The sequence below is a fragment of the Papaver somniferum genome, unplaced genomic scaffold (genome assembly GCF_003573695.1).
Source record: "Papaver somniferum cultivar HN1 unplaced genomic scaffold, ASM357369v1 unplaced-scaffold_80, whole genome shotgun sequence".
NCBI classification, from domain to species: Eukaryota; Viridiplantae; Streptophyta; class Magnoliopsida; order Ranunculales; family Papaveraceae; genus Papaver; species Papaver somniferum.
In genome coordinates this window covers 1,425,772-1,451,592 of record NW_020650971.1, presented here as the reverse complement: position 1 = coordinate 1,451,592, position 25,821 = coordinate 1,425,772, and the positions used below count along the sequence as shown (strand labels likewise).

Here is a 25,821-nt window from a genome sequence, read left to right as displayed (position 1 = left end):
AATTGAATAGGAATTAATCGTTTTTCTCGAAATTGAGTCAACAATCGGAAAGTTATCGTCCCCAACTACGGTTAGGAGCGATGAAAACGAATGGAAGCCGAGCCAACTGACGGCAAATGCGGCATGATAATTGTCAAAAAACCGTCACATAAACTTTTAATTTTAATCTTGATCGTTGATTGCCAACAAAATTCAGCTATCAGATCTAAAACTGTTACAGAAATGTTACAATTGTTACAATATAAGTGTTACACGAATATTACTTTCATATATACTATAAATCACTGTTACAGATATTGTTGCAAAATCTGTTACAAATTGCGTCACAAAAATCAAGTCCCCTGCTTTGGTCGTCCCAGCACTGCTGAAGCAGTCATCTAATTTTTGGTATAAGAGACTCGGATATACCATTGTTACAAGGCTTTAAACCGTCGAATGCTACTAACAAGTAGGCAGCTACTGGCTATGCTAAGCCCGTGCAGCTGCATCCTGCAGTAGAGGTCACAGATAGGGAGTTTTGAGAATGACGGTACCATATATAAATGGGCATGTGACACCATACTACCATTGTACAATTTTGACAGACATGATTTACCGTTCAACTGTTCAATTTAACGTTGAGAAAGATCGAAAATATTTTATAATTTTGGCTGACATGATTTACCAAGTCACTGTACATTTGACTGTTGAGGAAGAATGTGCCATTGTTTGACTCAAGTATTCTTTTTCCTCTGTGTTTAAAACTTCTTACATTTCAAGTCAACTAGTGCCATAAGAATGGGTTCTTACAAGCGAATCCTTGCAGAAAATGAGGTAATTAAGAACTCTCTACACTTTAAAATTACTACTTCTTTGTCTTCTTCTTTTTTGATGTTTGCAGTTGCTATTGGATTGAATGAATCTCTCTGTTTTGTTAAAACAGGGGATACTAAATGTTGATGATGATAAACAGAAGATGATGCTTCATGAACTGGAAAGACAAGTAATACAAATACAATCCGTGTTACATGATATGCATATCCCCAAGACATCTTTGGAGATTGCATGCATTGATCAAGCTTTCGTTATTTCAAAAGGGTGAGATGAAGAAGTTTAGATTAAGGCTTAGTGAATCAGACAAGCTTCAATTAAGAATCCGTGAATTGGAGAAGCAAACAAAATTGATATGGAGAAACTGAAAGAGAGTGAGATAAAGAAGCTTCAGAAAAGGGTTGGTGAGTTAGAGAAGGAAGTCGATTGCAAAACCGAATGACGAAATGAAGTGGAATTAATAGAGGCTGAGTTAGAAAAGCTTCAAACTAAGTTTGCTTCATTAGAGAAGCAAGATGACGATAAAACTGATGAAGTGAAGAGATTGGAAGAAACAGTACAAGAGATAACAAAATCACTGAGTGCGAAAACAGAATATAATGAGAGTTTGGAAGATCTTAATAAAATCTTAACTGTCAATGAACATCGCCACAATGATGAGTTACAAAAAACTCGTAAAGTACTAATCCAAGTAAGTTACTAATAAATTTGTCCCATGCTACTCATTTCTGCCAGGCTTTCCATTTAACTGTCTGCTTTTCAACTGTATTGCAGGGAATTGGAGAGAGTGCAAATTCTCGGAGTTCAATTCGGGTGAAGAGAATGGGGGAATTAGACTCGAAGCCGTTTGGTAAAGCATTGAAACGCAAATGCAGCTCAACTTCGGCAGATCAGACTGTCCTGCTTTGAAACTTTTGGGAGCAAACGCTCAAAAACCAAGCTTGGCATCCTTTTAAGCAGGTCACCTTGGTGGATGACAAACATCAAGTGAAATATCATTCACTCTCTCTTCCCACTAACACCAGCGTAGACTTCATGCTAGTATTTGGCAGCTATAGCTCCTTTTGTCTGCAGGAATTGATCGATGAGGAAGATAAATTATTGAAAGGCTTAAAGAATGAATGGGGTAAGAGAGCATACACCGCAGTTGTTAATGCACTTGTGGAGATGAACGAGTACAACTCAAGCGGTAGAAATCCAGTTCAAGAACTCTGGAACTTCAAGGAGAAAAGGAGAGCGACTGTAATGGAAGGTGCGGCGGCTCTTGTTCATCGCCTTTGAAAGTACCATACTCCAGCTGCTACTGCCACTACTTTCACCAAGTCATCCTAAGAGCCACATGAAAATCTTATCTTTTTTGTTCACCGGGGTGTTGTGTTTCCTCTTAAAAAACTTGAGATGTGTTCCAGTAGAATGCACATCTAATGTTTAGCTAAGAAACATATTTTGCGAAACTGACAGTATAAAAGCAGAAGGTGATGGTGTTAGTGGAATCTTACCAGTAGTAATCTTTGCAACACATTACCAATAATCTTTGCAAGAACAGGCCCCGTCTAAGAATCTATGGTATCTTACTCTATCTCTAACGATGATCTCCCTCCTGTAGACTTTGCTGATGATCTTTGTAACTTCGTGGCAGTCTGCACAGACCCTTAAATTTTTAACAACTCTAATGACAGTAGGAGATTTTGTTTTCAATAGCCCATATGCAATGGCTAATCTCTCACTATGCTCACAAAGAGAACTTTCTTTCTCCTCATCGTCCACATTATGTAAAACCGCAGATGTCCATGGATCATGCCCAACAGAACGAACCCGATCAGCCATATCTCTCAATACTTCCCTTATCTCATTTCCCTCTGGATGTGATGTGTCTGACACCACAAATTCATGAACAAATCCATCAATTTCTATTGAACTACAACCGGGAGTAGCTCGGATCCCATTCTCCTTCATCTTTTTCCTGACAAGACTCACTTTCCCCCATTGAGAAGTAGCCGCATACAAGTTCGAGAGGAGCACGTAGTTTTCAGGATTCAGTGGCTCTAATTCTAGAAGTCGCCCGGCCACGATATCACCTTCATCCAAAATGCCTTTTCTCGTACAACCAACCAACAGTGTTCTCCAGATGATTGAATTTTGTTTGACTGGCATGTCTTCAACAAACTTATATGCCTCTTTTACAAGTCCAGCTCGGCAAAGTAGATCAACCATGCAACCATAATGCTCCATTGTCGGCTCAATCCCATATTCGAGCATGCTTGACCAGTACCTTTGGCCTTCTGATACTAGTCCGCTATGGGCACAAGCGGATAAAACACCGATAAAAGTTACATGGTTAGGTTTCACCTTAGCTTCCAACATTCTTGTAAACACCTGCAATGCTTCCTCTGCAAGTCCATGAATAGCGAACGCGACCATCATCGAACTCCACGCTTTAGTATCTTTTTCTGGCATCTCTTCAAATACTTTTCTCGCTCGCTCAATACACCCACACTTTGCATACATATGAACAAGTGCGGTATTAAGTTCAAGATCAGCTTTAATCACATGTTTTTCAATGAACTTGTGAACCCATTCACCCAAATCCAAAGCACCTGAACTCGCACAAGCTGTAATCACACTAACCATCGTAACCTCATCCGGATTAACCCCTGAGAACTGCATTTCTCTAAACAGACTCAATGCTTCATTCACCAATCCAATTCTTGCATACCCACTAATTATAGTACTCCATGTAACCAAATTCTTGTCAGGAATTTCGTCAAACATCTTCCTTGCTAAACCAATCTCTTCACATTTCGCATATAAATTCACCAACGCAGTCTGAACAAATGGACTAGAATGAAACCCAGATTTCAAAACATGTGAATGAATCTGCCTACCTTCCATATACCCAGAAATCACAGCACATGATTTGATAACAAATGCGTAAGTAAAACTATTCGGATTCGGATAACCTCTTTGTATCAGTTTCTGAAACATAACAATCGGTTCTGTAGTTGGATTTTGCATTTGTGAACACCCCCTGATCATTGTATTCCATGTAAAGATGTTGGGGTTTGGCATTTGTGAGAAAATTCTTCGAGCGTAATCGATATCGCTGATAAGAGGTGATAGTGCAGAAACAAGGAGTTTGTTTAGTACGAAGAATTTGGAAGGAACGGGTAAGTTGCATTTTAGGAGGTGCGAATGTATTTGGTTTAAAAGTCTAGTGTTTGGACATCTTTGAACCAGTGAAGCTAAATGCTGTTCTTGTCGTTCAATTGTGTTTAACTTCATCGAGGAGTCCAGGTTCGCAGCCATGGTGATCAAATTTTCTAATGCGACAAGCCCAAAACTGTGTTGTACTATAAAAAAAAGAGATTTAAAAAAACAAAAAATCATGTAAATCCAGGGATTCGAACCCCCGAGTCCCTGACGTATTGCTTCCCAAAGGTATTCTTTTTCAACGATGCTACCCGCACCTCGAATTCCCTGGTCGAGACAAACAATGGCGAGATCAAGAGTTAAAACATGATAACGACATCGATGTCAAACAGTTGGTGGTAAAAGGAACACTGAATTTCTTTCATTTGCTTCAAAAATTACAGGCCAAAATTCCACAAACAAAATGAGCACATTCCTAAATCTGATTAAGTGAAACAATGCTTCAAAAATAAAAAATAAAAGTGAAACAACTTCAATCAAAACAGGAATTCATATACCAAAATACCATTCGATAATATTACTAGATAATAAGATTCTCATTGTACTTGGAATTATCAAAAAAAAAAAGTACATATACCAAAAAACTACCTAATAAGCAAAATGGACGTCTTGGTTCTCGTTGATCAATGAAAGAAATGGTTAGTTACCAAAGGAGGAAAAAGATATAGTTTGCCTCTTTCGGCCGTTTGATATCACGGGTTGTACACAGCTGACTCCAGACATACTAGCTAATCTAGCCGCAGTTTTACGTCGCTTCATAATCGAACGATCGAGCTCCATGATCAACTCGTTTAACTTGTCTGATTTTCCCAGTCCTGGTCCTTGACTCCGCAGTTCCTGCATCCTTCCCTGTCCTGGAGTGAACACTTCCTGTTAGGCCTGCACACGGTTCGGTTCGGTGCGGTTAGTTGTCAAACCGTTCAACTAACCGTTTATAGTGTGGTTAGCACATTTTAAACCGTAACCGAACTCGATAGTATTTTTAACCGAACTGACTATGTTCGGTTATTTTTCGGTTTGAATCGGTTTTTACCATAAATTAATTTGTCAGAAATTCTGACAGATTTTGTATCTGCAACTGTACAGTGTACTTCCATCCCATACTTAAGAAATAACATCTTACCATACTTAATAGATTAAACAGATCCATTCCATAAGAGTCTAAACTCTAGAGATCAAACACACAGTCACACACATAATGAAGTCCAAAAGCAAGGAGTCTAAACTCTAAAGATCAAACACACACACAATACTCTTAAAGTTTAACATAAGAAAGTAGCACGAAGATTCGAAGACAAGTAAAAGACTTCAGAGTCCTGTCCATCCGTCCAATTCTCAAGCCAACAATCCCCTTCATCCTCATCCCTGCCCAAAATGTCTGCAAAGAGAAAAACTCAAAAGTCAGATCAAAATTTTTCACATCATGGGTAATGTACTTCAAGTATTTACAACTAGTACACCACACAACTTAAAACTCCAAGTTCAAAAAGGACAAGGAATGAGGGAATACAGAAAGTAACATAAAAAGGACAGGGATTACAAAAGTAACATAAAAAGGACCAGCACCACACAACTTGAAGAATCGCAAGTATCAACCACTTTCTCTTTAATCTTCATATGCAAACCCTAAGCAATTACATAATCATAGATAATGAAACTGAGTGCAACTGACTGCAAGTTTACAACTCCACTAACCATAAATCATGATATGCAAAAGAAATAACAACTATAGAAATTTTAAGTCAAATAAGAAGTCAATCATGATATGTAAAAGGTGACTGCATTCATTCAAGTGAAACTCTAACTGGATTCATTTAAGTGACAAACAGTTCTAACTGGATTCATTCAACTATATAAATTTTAAGTCAAATAAGAAAAGAAATCCCATTACCTTCTTCAATGCTGGCATTGTCATCTGGTACATAGTCACATATGAAATTAAGAGAGATAGGTTTATGCAACCAGCTTTGCGTACAAAGAAGTGCTTCAACTGTCCTGGCAGATAGCGAGCTTCTCCATGGAGTAAGAATGCGCTTTCCGGTACTGAATGAAGACTCTAAAGCAACTGAGGACACTGGTATTGCCAAAATATCCTTCGTCATAAGTGATAGTACCTTATACTTGGTACTATTAGCCTGCCACCATGCCAGAATATCAAAATCCCTTGTTGATGTTTCACAGTCATCAAGAAAATTCCTTTCCAGTTCAGACTTTGGATGAGTAGAGTGAACATTCATTCTTCTCCTTTACTTCCTCAACTCAACCATATCCTCAATGTTCTCTTCTTGCACACAAACTACCATGTCATCCACACCTGCAGCAGTTGTTGACCCAGTACCTAAGACATCAGCACAAATGCACAATCAATATTAGGAAATGATGATGATAACAACATTTATAATATCTAAGTATGTAACAGTAGAACAAAAGCAGATAACTAAAGTTCAAAAGTTGATGTCACCTTCATCTGTTTTAGCATTTGAATACATGGTGTTGTACTCTTCATAAAGTCTACCCATGTCTTGTTTCACAGCTTTCAAAATAGTCTCAACCCTGAAATCTTCTTGCTCATACAAACATTCAAGATCAAACTTCAAACCAGACTATTTCTCTCGAGGATCAAGCAACTTAGCAAAATAACAGAGTTCATGTCTTCATAATCCCCCCAATATGAGTTGTACTTTTTAAACATTAATTTTGCCATCTTAGAAATATGAGCATCTCGGTTTCCTATATCTCTAAGACGAACCAACTGTTCATGAATCAAAGCTAACTGCCATAAAAACTCATGTGTAGTAACCTGTATTGAAGCAGAGAATTTAACAGTAGCATCAAAGAAAATTTGTAAACATTTTACAAGACTCCTAGATTTGTAAACATTGTACTCTTCATAAAGTCTACCCATGTCTTGTTTCACAACTTTCAAAATAGTCTCAACCCTGAAATCTTCTTGCTCATACAAACATTCAAGATCAAACTTCAAACCAGACTCTTTCTCTCGAGGATCAAGCAACTTAGCAAAATAACAGAGTTCATGTCTTCATAATCCCCCCAATATGAGTTGTACTTTTTAAACATTAATTTTGCCATCTTAGAAATATGAGCATCTCGGTTTCCTATATCTCTAAGACGAACCAACTGTTCATGAATCAAAGCTAACTGCCATAAAAACTCATGTGTAGTAACCTGTATTGAAGCAGAGAATTTAACAGTAGCATCAAAGAAAATTTGTAAACATTTTACAAGACTCCTAGTATTTGACCAATCTGCAGCATATGGAGAATGATGACGGGGCTTGTTGTTTTTCTTCGTATTCCTCTTTTTAGTTACATCACATTCACTTTCAGATTCACTAGATTTAAGAAAATAAGCTTCATCATCAATTACAACAGTGTCATCATCAGGATTAGGTAAAGCTTCACATTCAGATTCTTTAAAAATATACTTATCTCGAAAGCTCCTGTCTTCTCTTTCTAACCTCTTAAATACATTCTCATATGGAATGGCATCTTCAAGCATTAAATATGTAGCATTCCACCGGGTCTTCACATCCAAGAAAACCATCTTCTTACAATCAATCTTCTCAAGAGCATCACATTCTTTGAATTTGGTCAACCTAGAGGGAGATCCAGTGACATACTTGAAAACTGATCTGATTCTGGTAACTGACTTGTGATACAGCAACACAGCATCTCTAACAACAAGTGCAAGAACATGCGCAGCACACCTTACCTGATAAAAGAATGAAACAAGGAAATATAAACATGTTGCATATACAAAAAGCATGAAACAATGAAATACAAGTGTACAACCAATGTTATTGATAATTTGTAACAGTAATATAAACATGTTGCATACTGATTATCCAAGTACTCATGCTTTCTAAAGCTACATTTAGAATAAAATAACACTACAACTTAAGTACAAATTCAAACATATTCTTCATTCCATACAACATGACTAAGCAAAATAGCATCAAAAGATGAAAAAATACTCTACAACTTTACATAATTAATACATTTCATGGTTGAAACGAGCAGTACTCAAATGGCTAAATGAAACAATTAAACTAACAGCAAGAAGAAAAGCAATCTAACCTGCATGTATTCATCTCTAACTGTTGATCCAGTCTAATTAATGACATTGGTTTGAAGATACTCGATCGCCACATTATTTGCACTGACATTGTCCAAAGTCACACCAAAAAGATCTTTTATCCCCCAATCCAACAAACATTTTTCAAGTGTTTACCCAATATCCACTCCAGTATGACCCTTGATCTGGTAGAACAAGATGATTCTCTTGAGGTGTTGGTGTTGCAGAAGCTGTCACTTGAGTAGACTCAGCTGCAGGGGATTGAGAGGCTGGAGATGCACCTTCCATCTTGCAGCTCGATAATGAAATTGAACTTGATACAAGCATTAACACCTGCAACAAACATCATTTCCAACATTAAATTCAAGAAGCAACAATACAAGCACACATATCACTACTCAAGAAGATATATAAGGAAGAACAAAGGATTCTACTTAAGCTCAGGCAACAATTTGGGAACCAATCAGCATTACAATCATGGATTTTATCATCAAACCCTAGCCACTAAACTAATCAGCATTATAATTTGTAACTCTAATAACTCAGTTACCAAAATCTCACTTCACAGTATTACACAAACAGTTCCAACAACAATTTCTCAAAGAGTAATTCATATAACAACAATACCTCATAGATTTAAACACCCATTAAAACCCTTATGCTCATAGATTCATAGTCACAAACTCACAGATCATAAATCACTTCAAGGGTTTTACATTAAAAAAACCTTTTACATAATCAACACTGAAGATTGAACTCAAATCAAACAGAACAAGTCAAGTGAAGGGTTTTACTTGTTTGATCTGACAATACTCTTTTAATGAAGAACTCCAGCTGCTGGTAATTCAATACTCTTCAAGTTCTGAGAACATAAAACCAAAAAAAACAAAAAACAAAAATTATAACCCTAAATTGATTGATAAACAATAATCGATTGACTAAACAAATCGATTGATTAAACGTATTTCAAACCATCTCGAGTATCAAAAGAAACCCTAAAATAAAAATAAAAAACTCTAGAAATTGATTAAGAAAAATAAATCAAAGATAAAACAACTCACTAGATCATAGAGGTGGTGGTGCTCTTAAGTCTTGAATCATGATGGAAGTGGAGGAGGCGAATCAGGCGACTATATGCAGGAAGAGAAGATTTTGGTAATGGAGGTGACCGGAGAGAGACGGAGTCGGAGAGGAAGAGAAGAAGAAATGAAATGGCTGCAGAAATAGTTTAGGGTTTCCAGTTTTTATACTCTAGGGTTAGCCACAGCTAGGATTAATCCGAATAGAAATAAATCAACGGCCTATAATAATCGGTTATCCGTTCGGTTAGGGTGCAGTTAGTAGTGGAACCGATAGCCGAACCGAATATCCAATGGTTACCAAAATTAAAATCGACACCGACCGTTGGATTATCATTTCGGTACGGTTACGATTCGGTTAGTGCGGTTATCGGTTCAGTTGTGGTTATCGATTAGGTTCTGTGCAGGCCTACTTCCTGCATCCGACATATATTTAGAAAGAACTATAGTAGGATATTTGACAGTGGGATTTAGTAGAAATCATGCAAAACATGTCTGCCAAATTTTAAACTTATATTACCTGCTTGAGTTCGTTTTTCAAGCGCGTACATTCAATGTTTTGTAGCTCCAATATCTTTCGTAGCTCCAACTCCACCAGTTTAACAAACATTGGTTCTTTCAATAAGATCAATCATGACTTGCATACACACCTGTATTGTGATATTGATTTCCCTGGTAACCTTGACATGATGCTACCAGCGATATCATCTAGAATATAGGTCGGCATTGAAGCTTTCCCCTGATTTTACTTGCTTGTTAGCTGCTTTTAGGGTTTTAGATTTTTAATGTCTTTTATCGCATTGCTTTCTATTTATAAGCGTTGAGATTTCAGAATTACCTAACCGGGCCATGAGTTATAACCCAAAGGTGTCACTATCCAATTACAAAAAACCCATCAAAACAAAAGTAACACAAGAACCATACGAGAAAATTAGGCGCAAGCCCAAAAGAAAAAAAATATTCTCATTGTCAGGGCCATAATTAATTTTAGATACCGTGATGCCCATAATTATATGTCTGCACGACGGATTATATTTCCTAATTTTTTAGGAGTATAATTGGCAACGCAACTTGGATATAACATATCTGAAAAACCGCGCCTTGAAATTTTACAATTTTTATATCGTTGGAAATCTTTTAAAGAAAGCTACACAACGAGTACAAATAAAAATATCAAATTTTTGTTTTTCATAAAAAAATCGGAGGTGATCATCATTTTAAGGAAGAAATTCGAAAATTAACTACATATTCATTATGCAGACTCCAAAAAGGATGCATAACACAATATGCATACACCACAAAAGATGCATAACACGTTATGCAACCATATTTTTATTCATACATCAATTATTTTGGTTATACAACCACTAAAATGTTGTATATGCCTAAATCCAACAGAAAAAACAGAAGCATAACAAATTATGCAACCATTTTCTCGACTGCATAATAAGTTATGCATCTGCATAAATTTTTTATGCATCTATAACAAGTTATGCAACCATTGTTTTGGTTGATTTTAGTGCATACTGAAAAGATTGATGCATAATGCGTTATGCAACCATATTTACGGATGCATATCATGTTATGCATCCATTTTCTCGATGCATAATGCATTCATATTTTGGATGCATATCAAGTTATGCATCCATTTTCTTGACTGCATAACAAGTTATGCAACAATTTTTGATTTCATACCTAATAAAAAAGATGTCGGATAATGTGTTATGCATCCATTTTCTTGACTGCATAATAGTTTATGCAGACATTTTCTCGACTGCATGACATGTTATACAGTCATAACAGGATCACCGCTTCATTAACATCCATCAAACCACTGTCAACAACAACTCCATTAGTAGCACTATAGCAACTACAAGAACACCAACTGATTCCTGCAACTCTCAGTAACCAACAATCAACCCCTAAATTCTATCTTTAATATCAAAAACATTCAAGCATTTTCTCAAACACCTCTTGAGCAGAAACTGATGTTGTTGTTGTTGTGCATCAAGAAACCCCCATCTCCAGCTCTCCAATTCCTGCACATTCAAGTTCAATCACAAACCCATAACTCAAATTCCATCAAGGACTTCAAATCTTCATGAATTTGCACCATTTCCTGCCACAATCAACCACAACAATGCCTCTCGTATATGTACGGACAAAGAAGAGAGGAAGAAAGTTGTGCCCTCTATTGCGTCTTCGTCTTGACTCAATTTTCTTCCATGTCTTGAATGTTAACATCCTTCTATCTTTCCAAGAACATCCACTGCAAACCATCTAATTCATCCACACAGCCTTAGATCCCCCTTCATTCATATCATTTCACATACAAATTCACCTAAATTCCATCCACATCGCAACAGATCCATTTCCTTGCTTCTCAGTCTGAAATAGAGACCCTGACCCTGAATAGAACAACTGCACCCATGTCAAATACACATCGAACCTTGGCTAATGACGGCAACAAGATTTGAAGCATCAACAACAGCTGCGGCAGAGAGACACAATTCTTATCTGGCTTTGCTCACGACATTGGGTTTCAGTGGAAGCCCAAAAGATTCAATCAAATCATCAAAATATGAATCAACAAAATAAAGATTGAATTGAGTTTTAGGTTATGCCTTCAAGAGTTTTGATTGAATAAGATAGAAAGATATCAAAATAAACATATTGTTAATGGTGTCTTCGTCGTCATATTTCTTGTTCCAAAGATTGAATCTTCAAAATTAACATTAGATGATTATCTCTGATCTCGTAGTTCCTCTTTTTGCCTCTCATTTTATGAACAAAGAAAAGAAATCTCGGAATAACATAATTTTAGAAAATCTGGGTGCAGGAGAAATTTTCATTGGGAAAATCGGTACGTGCCTTTAGATTTCTGGGCGTGGATTTCACAATAGAGAAAATATGAAGAATGGGTTTGTCTGTAGTTTTCACAAGCCATAAATATATGGCTTACATGTGAATATGGGACATGACTTTCATTTTTAACCCTCCTGGATCCGTCCCTGGTTGAGATTAATGACAATAATGCGTTAGAGAAGCAAATGGTTAAAACATGTCACCACGTGAAACTGTTGGTAAAATAAATCTGAATTCTATTGCAGTTTCATTCATTTGTTTCAAAATTACTGCTCTAAATAATACCCTCAATAAATCCTCAACCTGCTCAATTGAGTCTAATCCTCATTGCACTCAGAAACTACCAATAAAAAAAAACAGTATATTTCTAATAAGCTAAAACGAACGACCTTAGCTTTCTGTTAAACGAAATGCTTTACCAAAATAGTTTTCTGTTTGTGAAATGTAATGTTCTTCTCTAGGCGCTTTGGTACTGGGAGCATTGGTTGTAAAGGGAAGACTGCAGATACACTAGCTAATGCAGACTTAATAGCGTGAAGCTTCTCAATCGAACAATATAACTCATGACCCACCTTCTTCAATTTGTATGTTTCAGCAACATGAAATGAAGATTCGTTTAAGTTCCTGCATCCATCATTTTTTTTACAAACAAATCACTGTTTGTTTTAGACATACGTTTCAAGTTTTATTGGCTTTATTCTATTAAGGGCCGGGAATATTATGTAAAAGTCTCATGCTGACTACAACATTGTTTTATTTTCCTATATATAGTAAGCTATTGAAAAGACTAGCTGGTTGTAGGCTACATTGGTTGGCATGCACTATGAAAAATCCACATGTATGACTTGTAGATGACTGTTCTTCCAAATAGCTTTGAGAAGAACAGTTGTACTCCATGACTCAGTTCACTCTCTTCTCTTTTCCATCCACCAAAATTTAAGAATTTATCTCCTTTTAGTTCAACTGCTTCCACTACCTTTGTATTAATGGCAATTACATTTTTGCAAATCTAGCTAACCCATAAAACTTAAGAATGAAGTAGCTATACTACTCTATAGGGCGCATTTTCATGAAGTCTTTTAAGTTGCGGGAGAATTAAGCAAGAGGCTTTATCTTACAATTATTCCCAACCAATAATCTAATATATATACATGCAGATAGATGCATTGTACTCACTTGTTGGATTAATTTCAACATAGAAGTCACTAACAAGCTGATTAGGACAAGATTAGGAAATTGATGTAATCCTAAGGGAATTAGAAGTCATCTAGTTCTAAGAAAAGGAAAGATATGTAATAAGGTAATAGGATTACGAAAAGGAATTCATAGTTCTATATTATATGATCACCAAAATTGTGGTTGATAATATGAGCAAAATTAGAGATTGTGTTTAGTTTTGAGAGATTTTCTAAACATCAATAAAGAGAGTTGTCTTTATATAAGCTAAGTTTCATCTTGCAGTTGTCATTAATTGGTATCAGAGCTTGTTTCTGACCCATGGAAAACGAAACCACCATTGTGGGTGCAAAGCAGTTCATGCCACCATCAATACAAGTTCCAATCCTCAACGCCACATACTACACAGTATGGGCCATGAGAATGAAGGTACAGATGAAAATCTACAAAGTTTGGGAAACAATTGATCCTGGTACATTGGACCCATACAAAAACAATGTTGCCATTGGATTACTCTTTCAAGCAATACCAGAATGTCTTGTTCTACAAGTTGGTGAACAGGAAACTTCAAAGAAAATTTGGGATGCAATAAAGGCACGTAATCTCGGAGCTGATCAAGTTAAAGAAGCCCGTTTGCAAACCTTAATGTCTAAATTTGAAAGAGTGAAGATGAAAGACACTAATACTATTGATAGCTTTGTAGGAAAGCTTCAAAAGCTGCGTCACTTGGACAATCCATTGATGAAGATAAACTGGTAAAGAAGTTTCTCAATAGTTTACCAAGATCCAAGTATATTCATATCATAGCCTCTCTCGAACAAGTCTTAGATTTAAAGAAGACTAGCTATGAAGATATAATTGGAATATTGAAAGCATATGAAGAGAGAATCCTTGATGAAGAAAACAATGGAGAAACTCAAGGAAAACTCTTGTACACAAACTCTTATCAACAAAACTCTTCGACAAGAGGAAGAGGTCGTGGAAGAGGTGGTAGAGTAAACAGAGGCCGAGGAAGGGGAGGAAGGTTTAACTCACAAGATAGAACAACAAGTCAGAATGATCAAAACCAAGGGAAAGAAAAGAAGGATAGATCAAACATTATTTGTTACAGATGTGATAAACCAGGACATTTCTCCTCTGTATGCCCTGAAAGAATACAAAAGATGTAAGAAGCAAACAAGAATGAAACAAGGGAAGCAGATACATCTCTTTTCATGCACGAAGTTGTATTCTTAAACAAAGGGAAACTAATACCAAAGAACTACGAATCAAAGGATGGAGAAGAAGGAATATGGTATTTAGATAATAGAGCCAGCAATCACATGACTGGTAAGAGACATTACTTTTCTGAACTCAATGAGAAAATCAAAGGACAAGTGAAGTTTGGGGATGGATCTTCTGTAGAAATTGAAGGGAAAGGATCAATTTTATTTCATAGAAAGACCGGAGAACAGAAGCTTGTCACAAACATCTACTTCATCCCAAACTTACAAAGCAACATTCCAAGTTTAGGACAAGCTATAGAAGTTGGATGTAATGTTAGAATGCGACAAGATTATCTAACAGTTCATGACCCAAGTGGAAGACTTTTAGTTAGAGTTTCACGCTCACAGAATAGACTCTACAAGATAAGTCTCATGATTGGAAGGCCATTGTGTCTGAATATGAGACTGGAATATCAGACATGGAAGTGGCACGCAAGGTTGGGACACATAAGTTTCAGAACCTTAAAAACTATGTCTCAGAACAAGATGGTTCGAGGGCTACCACAACAAAACGGAGTGGTGGAGAGGAGAAACAGGACTCTAATGGAGATGACAAGAAGTTCTTTAAAGGCTATGCAGGTACCTAATTATCTATGGGGAGAAGTTGTACGACACTCCACATACCTGATAAACAGGATACCTACGAAATCTCTGAAAGAATGACTCCATATGAAAGTTTGCGAAAGAGAAAACCAAACATAGATCATTTAAGAGTGTTTGGTTGCAAAGCATACGCAAAAGTTGATTCTGCAACTCTTAAGAAACTGGATGATCGATCTCAGACTCTTGTGAATCTAGGAATTGAGCCTGGATCCAAAGCTTACAGATTATTCAATCCAACAACGAAAAGAGTGATAGTGAGTCGAGATGTGGTATTCGATGAAAAAGCAAACTGGAACTGGAAAGAAACTAATGATGGACCAAGTAGGGATCCAGGAATGTTTCACATGAGATGGGGTCAAGTAATTGATGAAGGCGAAGGACCCATAATCATCAATACCAATGGAAACAATGATGTTAATCAAGAAGAAGAAGAGAATAATGAAAACACTGAGAATAACGAAGAAGAAGAAGAAGAAGAGAGATCGATGAAATAACTCAACCCATTCCACTGCGAAAATCAACAAGACAGATACAAAAGCCACAGTATCTGGAGGATTATGTTCTTCAAGCTGCAGAAGAATGTGAGATTATGCTACTTTCTGTTAATGGAACCAAGGAATTTTCAGGAAGCAAAGGTCTCGACTAAATGGACACAAGCATGTAGAGAAGAAATTATTTCAATCAACAGAAACAAGACTTGGTTTCTAGTTGATAAGCCAGGTGGGGTAAAAGTGATTGGTCAAGTGGATCTTCAATAAAAGAATGCTGATGGAACTGTAACAAATATAAGGCAAGACTTGTAGCTAAGGGATACGTTCAAGAATCAGGCATAGACTTTGATGAAGTTTTCGCACCAGTTGCTAGACTAGAGACAATTCGTCTCTTAATAGCAAAGCACATCAAACTCATGGGAAATTCACCACTTAGACGTTAAGACAACATTCTTACATGGTGAATTGCGAGAAGATGTGTATGTTGAACAACCAGAAGGTTTTGAAGTAAAAGGACAAGAGCATAAGGTTTATAAGTTATCAAAAGCTCTATATGGTCTAAGACAAGCTCCTCGAGCCTGGAATACAAAGTTAGATCAAATCTTAAGAGAAATCAGATTTGTTAAGTGCTCTAAAGAAACATCAGTATACAGAAGAGAAGAAAAGGGAACGCTTCTTGTGATTGCAGTCTATGTAGATGATATTTTTGACTAGCAACTCCCTTAAGGTGATCAATGAGTTCAAGAGAGAAATGTCATCAAAGTTTGAGATGTCAGACCTCGGAAAACTCACTTATTATCTTGGCATAGAAGTCCATCAAGGAGTAGATGGGATTCAGATTAAACAAGAAGCTTATGCAAGGAGAATTCTGAAAGAAGCAGGACTTGAAACTTGTAATCCAACTAAGATACCAATGGAGTTTGGACTTAAAGTTTCAAAGGCACAAGAAGAAGCTGAGATTGATCCAACGAGTTATAGAAGAAATGTTGGATGCCTTAGATACTTGTTACACACAAGACCAGACTTGGCTTTCTCTGTGGGAGTAGCAAGCCGTTATATGCAGAGTCCACACAAGTCTCATGGTGATGTAATAAAGCAGATATTGAGATATCTAAGAGGAACAATCAGCTATGGATTGAAGTATGGTCGAGGAGGATCAAAAGAAATTGTTGGGTATAGTGACAGCATAAATAATATTGACCTAGATAATGGAAAACATACAACTGGTCATATATTTTATCTAGGAGAAGCATCTATTACATGGTGTTCACAGAAGCAAGACACTGTAGCCCTCTCATCCTGTGAAGCTGAGTTTATGGCTGCAACAGAAGCAGCTAAAAAATCAATATGGCTTGAAGAACTGTTGGGTGAAATCAAAGGAAGAGAACCTGAAAAAGTTCTCATCAAGATTGATAATAAGTCTACAATTGCACTCACTAAAAATCCAGTGTTTCATGGGAAGACGAAACACATTCACAAAAGGTATCATTTCATACGAGAATGTATCGAGAAGGAGATCATCAACGTTGAACACATACCAGGAACTGAGCAGAAAGCAGATATATTGACAAAGGCATTAGCTCGGATCAAGTTTGAAGAAATGAGACAATTGATTGGAGTACAAGATATGTCACGGGTAAGGTTGAAGCTTAACGGGGAGAATGTTGGATTAACTTCAACATAGAAGTCACTAACAAGCTGGTTAGGACAAGATTAGGAAATTGATGTAATCCTAAGGGAATTAGAAGTCATCTAGTTCTAAGAAAAGGAAAGACATGTAATAAGGTAATAGGACTAGAAAAAGGAATTCATAGTTCTATATATATATATATGATCACCAAAGTTGTGGTTGATAATATAAGCAAGATTAGAGCTTGTGTTTAGTTTTGAGATATTTTCTAAACATCAATAAAGAGAGTTGTCATTATCACTTTGTTCTCTTGTTATCTATCGATCACTTACTCGTGAAACTAAGCAATCAAAATGGAGCTGTCAGTGAAAACTATAGTGAAATCATCTTTGAGAGAATTTTTGTTCATAACCCTCATCTTTATACTCCTCCTTTCATTATAACAGATGATGTTCATATCTAATCTAATGGTGCTTGTTATCCTCGTTACCGATCGATATGAAAAATCACTACCTTTGCTTAACCATTATGTTCGCACGTGCTTTATCTATAATTTCATCTATCTGGTTTTCTTCCTGATCTTCTATCTTCTCTCTAACACAGCAATGATCTTCACTATAGCTTCTCATTACGTTTCCAAACCTATTTCTTGTGTTTTCATTCTTTTCGCTATTCCCGGTTTATCAAAACGTATTTGAATCACCTTCCTTTACGCATTACCTCTTATGATCGGTGCCTATGTAGCCAACTTTGCTTTCTTTTATCTGATAGATACAGTACCCAAATTGAATAACGTTATAGCTATCATGTTTGCTATCATCTACATTTTCTTCGTCACTGGTGTTGATGTGTATATTATAGCATTCTGGAACTTAGCCAACGTGATTTCGGCTCTCGAACCAAATGTTCATGGTTTATCAGCCATGAAAAGGAGTAAACAACTCTTGCAGGGGAAAACTCTCGTTCCAATTTTTCTTGTACTTGTCTACCTGCTTGCTACTTTTGTAATTCTGTTTATTGCAGGCTTGATTAGGTCACCAACATTCATATCATAGTTAGGATTCTTTTGTTTGCTTTCTGTGTGATCGATAAAGAGGTTTTGTGTGCCCATCTTGATGGGAAAGAATCTGGTAACAGTAACAGCACTGAAGGTGATAACATGGAAGCTTGAGGAATGGGTTTAAAATGAAGTGATATTGTTAGGTTTGACAATGTTGCCAACATTTTTGTTGGCTAGTAGTTTCTTTTGGTTGTTGTTTGGTATATGCATCCTAGTTTGTAGTGTCGAATGCTTACAGCTTTCTCATCGAAATAAACTATTTCTGAATTTTACTGCCTTTTTATTAGTTTGTTTCAAAAATTGCAGCTCCAATTCCACAAACATGAATACATTCCTAAACATGCTCAAGTGAATTGTTCCTCGTTGCAATTACATAAAACAAAATACACAAAGGGTGAATCATCAAGAAAATATACTATTCGCCAAATTACTAGCTAATCAGCAAAACGAACATCCTATTAACTAAAAGAACAATATATAGTCATTTTCTCGGCCCTCTGATATCGTTGGTTGTAAACTCTTTCAAGTCAAAACGAACATCCTAATTTCTGAATAATAACTAGCCAATGTAGCTAGCTATCCATAGTAGTGCGAAGCTTTCTCATCCGAAGCAAACTCTCTAACACCTCCAGCTTTATTATCTCAATCTCTGTACGAATCACTTTCTGCATCCAAAATATTTATAAAGCATAATCAATATATACGGAAGTGTCTTTTTCTGCATTTTTTTAAATGTTCAGTAGGATTTAAATAATGACAAGTTTTCAATTCAAGTCGTCAGTATCATCACCCAATGATCTATACACAAAAATCATCAAGAGGTTCAAAGCATCATGCAAAACATGTCGTACGATATATATATATACATTACCTGCAGCTGTTCGTTTTCTTTTTCTTTTAACGAATGCAGTTCGATTTCCAACGATTTCAGTTCGATTTCCAAGCGATTTCTTTTGATTACATGTTGCTCCCGTTTCATCAATAGAACAAATATAGGTTCTTTCAATATGTTACACCATGATTTACATACACACCTGAATCGTGATATCGATTTCCCTGGTAACCTTATTATGATGTTATAAGCAACGATTTCATCTGAAATATCCGTCGCCATTGAAGCTTTGCCCTAATTTTTACTTGGCTTTCTATGAACTTTCAGGGTTTTTCGGTGTTTAATTTACTACTTGTAAATTGACTGGAAAGTAACCTGGTATTTACCGCCTGGGTTAGGTAGTCGCCGTATATGCCCGTAGTAGCCTAGCCGCCCTGAGCTGGACTTGCTTTTTGCTACTCGGCTTGGAGCGTTCACACTTATAGTCATTAGCCCATGGCTCTTTCAAAGCAGCAACAGCAGGATCCATATGGATAACAAACTCTGGCACAGGGAGGAAATCATCCGGACAACTCAACATCCTGTCTATAATGTAGTTGCGGAAAATCCCACAACTACACCCCTTGAAATGATAATAACACAGAGCCTGAGTCATGGAAAATAACTCAAACATTAATGATATATACCACTTTGACACTAGTATGATCTTTCTTGAACTCTTTGTATTGATTGTATGATGTTCTTACCACGGTTACAAGGGTGTTTGATACATAATAATGGAAGAAGTAAAGCTAAGGTTGAACTTAAATGGCTTGTCTCTTTTCTTTATAAGTGTTTCTTAGCTCTCTTACTTGAATGAATTCTCTCTCTTTCTTAATCATTTGAATCCTTATATAGGTAAATACATCCATAGAAGAAAATTGAGGATCACATGCAAAATCTCTTCTGGCTGATCTTATTTCAGTGTGTCTTATTCGCCAGGCTTCGGGGAAATGTCACTGTCTCTCGAGCTGCTGCTTCGTGTTCTTCTTGATGAATGTCGTGTGGTAGTCGTTGTGTAACTGATCCTCACGTTTCTTTCTTGTTGTCGCATAATTACTCTTCGCCTAATTTTCTCTTCTTCGTGCTCGTGGTTATTTTAGCTGGGGCGAAACTACGGATTTTCCTTGTGCGGTATTTCGCCCCTACATTTTGCCTCTTCTCTCGTTGTTCTTCTGCAAGTGGAATAATGCGAGAATCCCTGGTCAATGCTTCGTGTCAGGCCTGTCTTTTCGTTTTCTTTCTCTTACCCGACATGCTGCCGTAATTTCCCCGTAACTGTCACACGTGTTAGCGGTTTCTAACTCTTTAAGAGGCACGTCTTTACTGCTTTCCTTCGGATAAATATCTAGGATAGAGGTAAAAAAGAAGAAAGTTTTTATTATTTTTTTTACTCCTCCTTCTCTCTTCTCTGTTCGTCTTCTTCTTTCGAAATCTCTTCTTTGTTCGTCTTCTTCTTTCGAAATCTTCTTTTCAGCTTCTTCGTTTCTTGTTTCATGGCGGATCAAGACATACCTGCTCCTGCTGATGTTGTTTCATCATCTTCTCGGTAAGTTTTTCCTTGGTTATCATTTTGTTCTTTCCATGGTATGATTATGGTCTTTCTTCCGCCATTGTTACTGTCTTTTGGATTTTTATAATTCTAACATCCCCATAAAATTCTTGCATCATAAAGCGCAAACCTGTGAAAAATGGGATGATGTTGTCAAAGGTTTCCAGGCGACGCTGAAGGATAAAGGCTTCAAGATATTTGTTCCCCATGGTTCGTCTTATACCATTCCTCTAAGTGAGGAAAAGATATTAGGAGAGACATGGAGCGCGAATCGTATGCCTGTCGCGCTGGGACAACTAAAGGCTGGTCTTCCTCTTTCCTTTTTTGATCCGGAAGTACCTTTATTCTATCAGATCCTCGCAGGATTTTTTCGTGTTGCGTATCAACTAAGTGGTGACGCGATTCGTATTATCCTTGAATTTGCGCTTCGCGCTACTGGTATAGGAAAGTCTCTCTGTCCGGATATAGTGGACCCATATGATCCCGCGGATTACACCGTTGAGTCCTTCTTTCAGCAGTATAATGTGAATTCGGTTATGAAAGATGGTTCGCGTTGTGGTGTTCTCTTGAGTAGGGCGAAGTTGGAGGATAGTGTAAAGAAATTGTTGGATCATGTGGATCATCATAGTAACACGAACAGCCTTCTTCGTCACTCCAGTAACCCTAGTTGGATGAATTTTTATCTTATTGTTGAGGGTCCTCTTTTGTGGGGTCGTAATCCAGGTGGGAGTCCTCGTGCCGCTCCAGACGTGTCATTTGTTGGGCAATATGCTCTTGCGTACCATTCTTTGGAGTTCAATTGGCCTGACCGAGAAGATTGTGTATGTTTTCTTTTCTGTCCTCTATTCCATTTCGTTTCATGACTCTTTCTCATGTATTTCCTTTGAATTTTGTATATGGCGAAAGAACTTACTTCGCTTGAGAATAAAGCGAATATTGCTGCTGAGAAGAAGAAGGAGGAGCTTGCAGAGGCAAAATCGGGGAAAAGGCCTTCGCTTTCAAAAAAGGTAGCGTGAACCATCGCTTTGTAGACGAGTTTCATTGCTTTCGCCCATTAATTTAACCTTTTTTCTTTTAGTCTTTTTCTGACGAGGAAGAGACCGGGGATGAGGGAGAGGAAGAGGGAGGTGAAGGTTTTGAGGGTGAAGATAGGGAGTTCGATCGCGAAGATTCACCAACTTCGCACAAATATAAGAATGCGAAGATCAATAAGTTTAGTCATAGTAGAAACAAGTCCAGGGGCGTGTCAAATGGTAAGCCCCTCATCAACATGGTTAATCCTTAGACCCCGGGGTCTGCTCAGGTGTCTGCCTCAGCCATGGTTGATGATTTTGTTGTGACGTCTTCTATTGTGAAGTATTCAACTGCAGATGTTGATAAGGGCATGGGCTCGAGTGGCTTCACTCATTCTTCTCGCGCAACTCAATCTGGAGAATCTTCCCTTGAGGGCGTTGCTGCGAATTTTGCTTCCAAGATAACCTAAGTTGATCAATTCTCCATGTCCGATCCTAGTCTTGCTCATGTTCCCTATTTAGCACTGAACCTTGTTCCACAATCTTTTGATGGTGCCTCTCAGTCTGGATGGGATTTTAACTCTGAACTTTCTTTTGACTAACATCTTGCGTTTGATTACTTGGTAGGTCCAATACTTTGTGATTTTTCCCTCGACTGATTCTGTCGTCCGACTAATGTTATTCGTATTGCTTTTTAGAATATGTGTCGCATAATCTCTCAGGTCGAGGACTATCGCAAGGTGGTGAACTTGGTTCGTGTTCAGTCTGCCCAGATTTCTTGTCTTAAATCCGAAGTTGCAAGTCTCGAAAGCGAGGTTTTATTGCTTCAGAAGGATCTCAACAGACTTAATGATGAGCTTTCTGCCAGCGTGAGCGCGGTGAATGTTGCCCGAGTTCGCAACGACTTGTTAGCAGGTGTGTTTTCGCGTTCTTTTTCTTCCATTCTGCCCTTTATTCTTTTTATAGGGATCATTATTTCAGTTGAGGGTCGTGAGGTTCCTTGCAGAAGTCTTTGGCCTGTCTGACGTTTCCGTTGCCGCGAACGTAGATACGGAAGCTCTTTTGGTGCATTTTAATTCTCTTAGGGAAGATTTTTTGTTGGCTGAGAATGAAGAAGATGATGTTGAAGAGGATATTGTGGATTATAATAAGAAGTATGAGCATCTTAAGATTGAGTTGAGGAAGTTATTGGCAGTTGTAGGATCTTCTAAGTATCGTGCTCGACGTTTTCGGGGTATCATCAGGTAATTGAAAGATGGGAAGGCAACTTTGATCGATGAAAATAATGAGGATATTGAAGAGGGAGCGGAGGCTCTCCGAGATTTCCAAGAGGAGAACCATGAGCTTCGCGTGATTCTCGAGAGGATTCGAAATCGTCTTAGAAACGAAGCCAATGATGACTTTTATAAGGCCTTAGGTGAAATTGAGGAGAATAGGGTCGCAGCGACTAAGTATGTAAGTTGGGTACCGTTAGGTTCTGTGATTATACATAAAGAAGGTATCCCTGATAGGCCATCTTAAATTTGCAACTTACCCTTTCCTTTAAACGTTCTGATTTATTTTTATTCTTCGCAGAAAACGAGGAGAATTTGAAGGCTGAGTTGAGTTCTCTGACGGAAAAACTTGAGAAGTCACAACGAGAGTTGGAGATGTTCGATAGTGGTGAAAAAGCGGGGGTTTAACAACACCACCGAATATTTCGCTTAGAAATCTTTATGGACTAACTCCGATATGCTTTTTAGAGAATCAACCAGACAGTCAGACTCAATCTAGATAAAAGTATATCAAGGAGTTAATATCTCTTATCTTGATTTGATCTTTACTCAAGATAAAAATAATCAGCGAGTCTTTATCAAATACAAGGAATAACTTGGATGGTACCAAAGACCAGTATCCAAGGATCAATCAATTTAAATCAACAACCAAAGGTCGGATATTCTAATTGATGATCTTCAACGCACCAACTGTATTATTTCAATTATAAAGATAAAACGATATAATGTGGAAATTTAAATAACACAAACACCAGAAATTTTGTTAACGAGGAAACCGCAAATGCAGAAAAACCCCGGGACCTAGTCCAGATTGAACACACACTGTATTAAGCCGCTACAGACACTAGGCTACTACAAAATAACTTAGGTCTGGATTGTAGTTGAACCCTAATCAATATTACACTGATCCAAGGTACAGTTGTGCTCCTTACGTCTCTGATCCCAGCAGGATACTACGTACTTGATTCCCTTAGCTGATCTCACCCACAACTAAGAATTGCTACGACCCAAAGTCAAAGACTTGAATAGACAAATATGTATCACACAAGATAAGTATACCTGATAGATAAATCTGTCGCCCACAGATAAACCTAATAAAACTTGTTCCGTCTTTTAATAAATCAAGGTGAACAGGAACCAATTGATAATCCGGTCTTATATTCCGGAAGAACATCCTAGAGTTATCAATCACCTCACAACAATCTAAATCGTATGATAGCGAAACTGGATGTTGCGGAATCACAAACGATGAGACGAAGATGTTTGTGATTTATTTTTATCTTGCCCTATCGGAGATAAATCTCAGGCCAATCTTACAATTGAACTCGTACGATAGAAAATGGCAAGATCAGATCGCAAACTATAAGAGAAGTAGTATCGCCTGGCTTCACAATCCCAATGAAGTATTTCAGTTGTTTAACCGACTAGGTCTCGAGAAGAAACCTACGTTTAAAGGAGAAACGACTCTAGCAAACCTAACTAGTAGCACATAGGAGGTGTGTGGATTAGTTTTGCACAGATGTTAGAGTCCTCCTTATATAGTTTTCACATCAGGGTTTGCAATCTAAGTTATCTTAGTAACAAAGCATTCAATATTCACCGTTAGATGATCAACCTGATTTTTTCCAAGATAATATCTTTCAACCGTTAGATCGAAACTTAGCTTGTCACACAAATGAAATGTATTTCATTTAGGTTTGAGTAACCGTACCTAAACTAAAATCTCTTATTAACCATATTCATCTTCTTCAATAACTAGTTCCAATGACTTCAAAAGAACTAGTTCAAGAGTTGTTCAATTGCTTAGATCTTTATAATAGACACAATTGAAACGAAATCGGTTTGATTCACTTGAATAAATCATGAACAATATAGCCACGGTTTGCAAAGATTGTATTCCTAATTGATTTATTGGTTTTAGTTCATGAGCTACCGATTTGAGATATAACCAGCTTGGGTACGCATACCTAAGGTGACGGTTTTCCAGTTTGCAAAGTTCACAAACCTCAGCAGAAATTTTCGGTTAGAAAACTTCCGCGGGTACGCGTACCCAACCTGTGTCCTTCGCCAATACGTATGCACGAATGCACACACTTGGTTTCTGGCACATGGGTTTATACACTAATGCGCGAACACACTATATATGCTTATACCCATAGTTGATTACGTATTCTCAACTCTACATTTCAATCATTGAAACATTCTTCTATAATGTTATAATAATCGTTAATCACGACTATCGTCATCAAAGCTATTTTCAATATCTAAATGTCTTCATGACTTGCGTCACGGTATAAAGATGAACAACGGCTAAAGCGAAAGCTTTACCAACACTTATTTCGAGATAAAAGATAGACGAGTAAACTCGGCTCGAAATATCAAATGTGTTTGTATGAAAACTATCATACTTATAAAACTTTGTCTCAAGAGTAGGAGATAGAGTGGACATTTGAGTGATAGCTAATTTCAAGTCTCACATACCTTTTTGGTCGGATGAAGTTCCACTGGTTCCTTGAGTAGTTCTTCGTCTTCACAAGATAATCGCCATGGAGTCTGGAGCTCAATTGCACTAACTTGTCCTAACCGAGACTTAGCTTTAAGTAGTCTAGAAATCAAGACATATAGTTTTGACAAATAAACTTGACAAACATGCTTGAGATACGCATGAGAGTTCGACCGATCAATGCTCTAACAATCTCCCCTTTGTCAATTTTAGTGGCAAAACTATCAATACATATGGATTACAAAATAAATAAACTTTGTAGATTCTTATCCACATGCTTGATCCTCTTGGTCCTTCAACATTACTCGAAAACTTTGTCTTTTC

General features: G+C 37.3%; 1 protein-coding gene across 1 annotated transcript; it reads right to left on the bottom strand.

Moving 5' to 3' along the window:
• Positions 1–1,398: 1,398 nt before the first annotated feature.
• On the bottom strand, positions 1,399–4,116 carry LOC113344912 (pentatricopeptide repeat-containing protein At1g59720, chloroplastic/mitochondrial-like). Its single transcript, XM_026588794.1, has 2 exons — positions 2,310–4,116; positions 1,399–2,138 (listed from the first exon to the last, which is right to left on the bottom strand). The coding sequence occupies exon 1, from the start codon at positions 4,114–4,116 to the stop codon at positions 2,332–2,334; it is 1,785 nt and encodes a 594-aa protein (XP_026444579.1). The 3' UTR covers positions 1,399–2,138; positions 2,310–2,331.
• Positions 4,117–25,821: the final 21,705 nt, after the last annotated feature.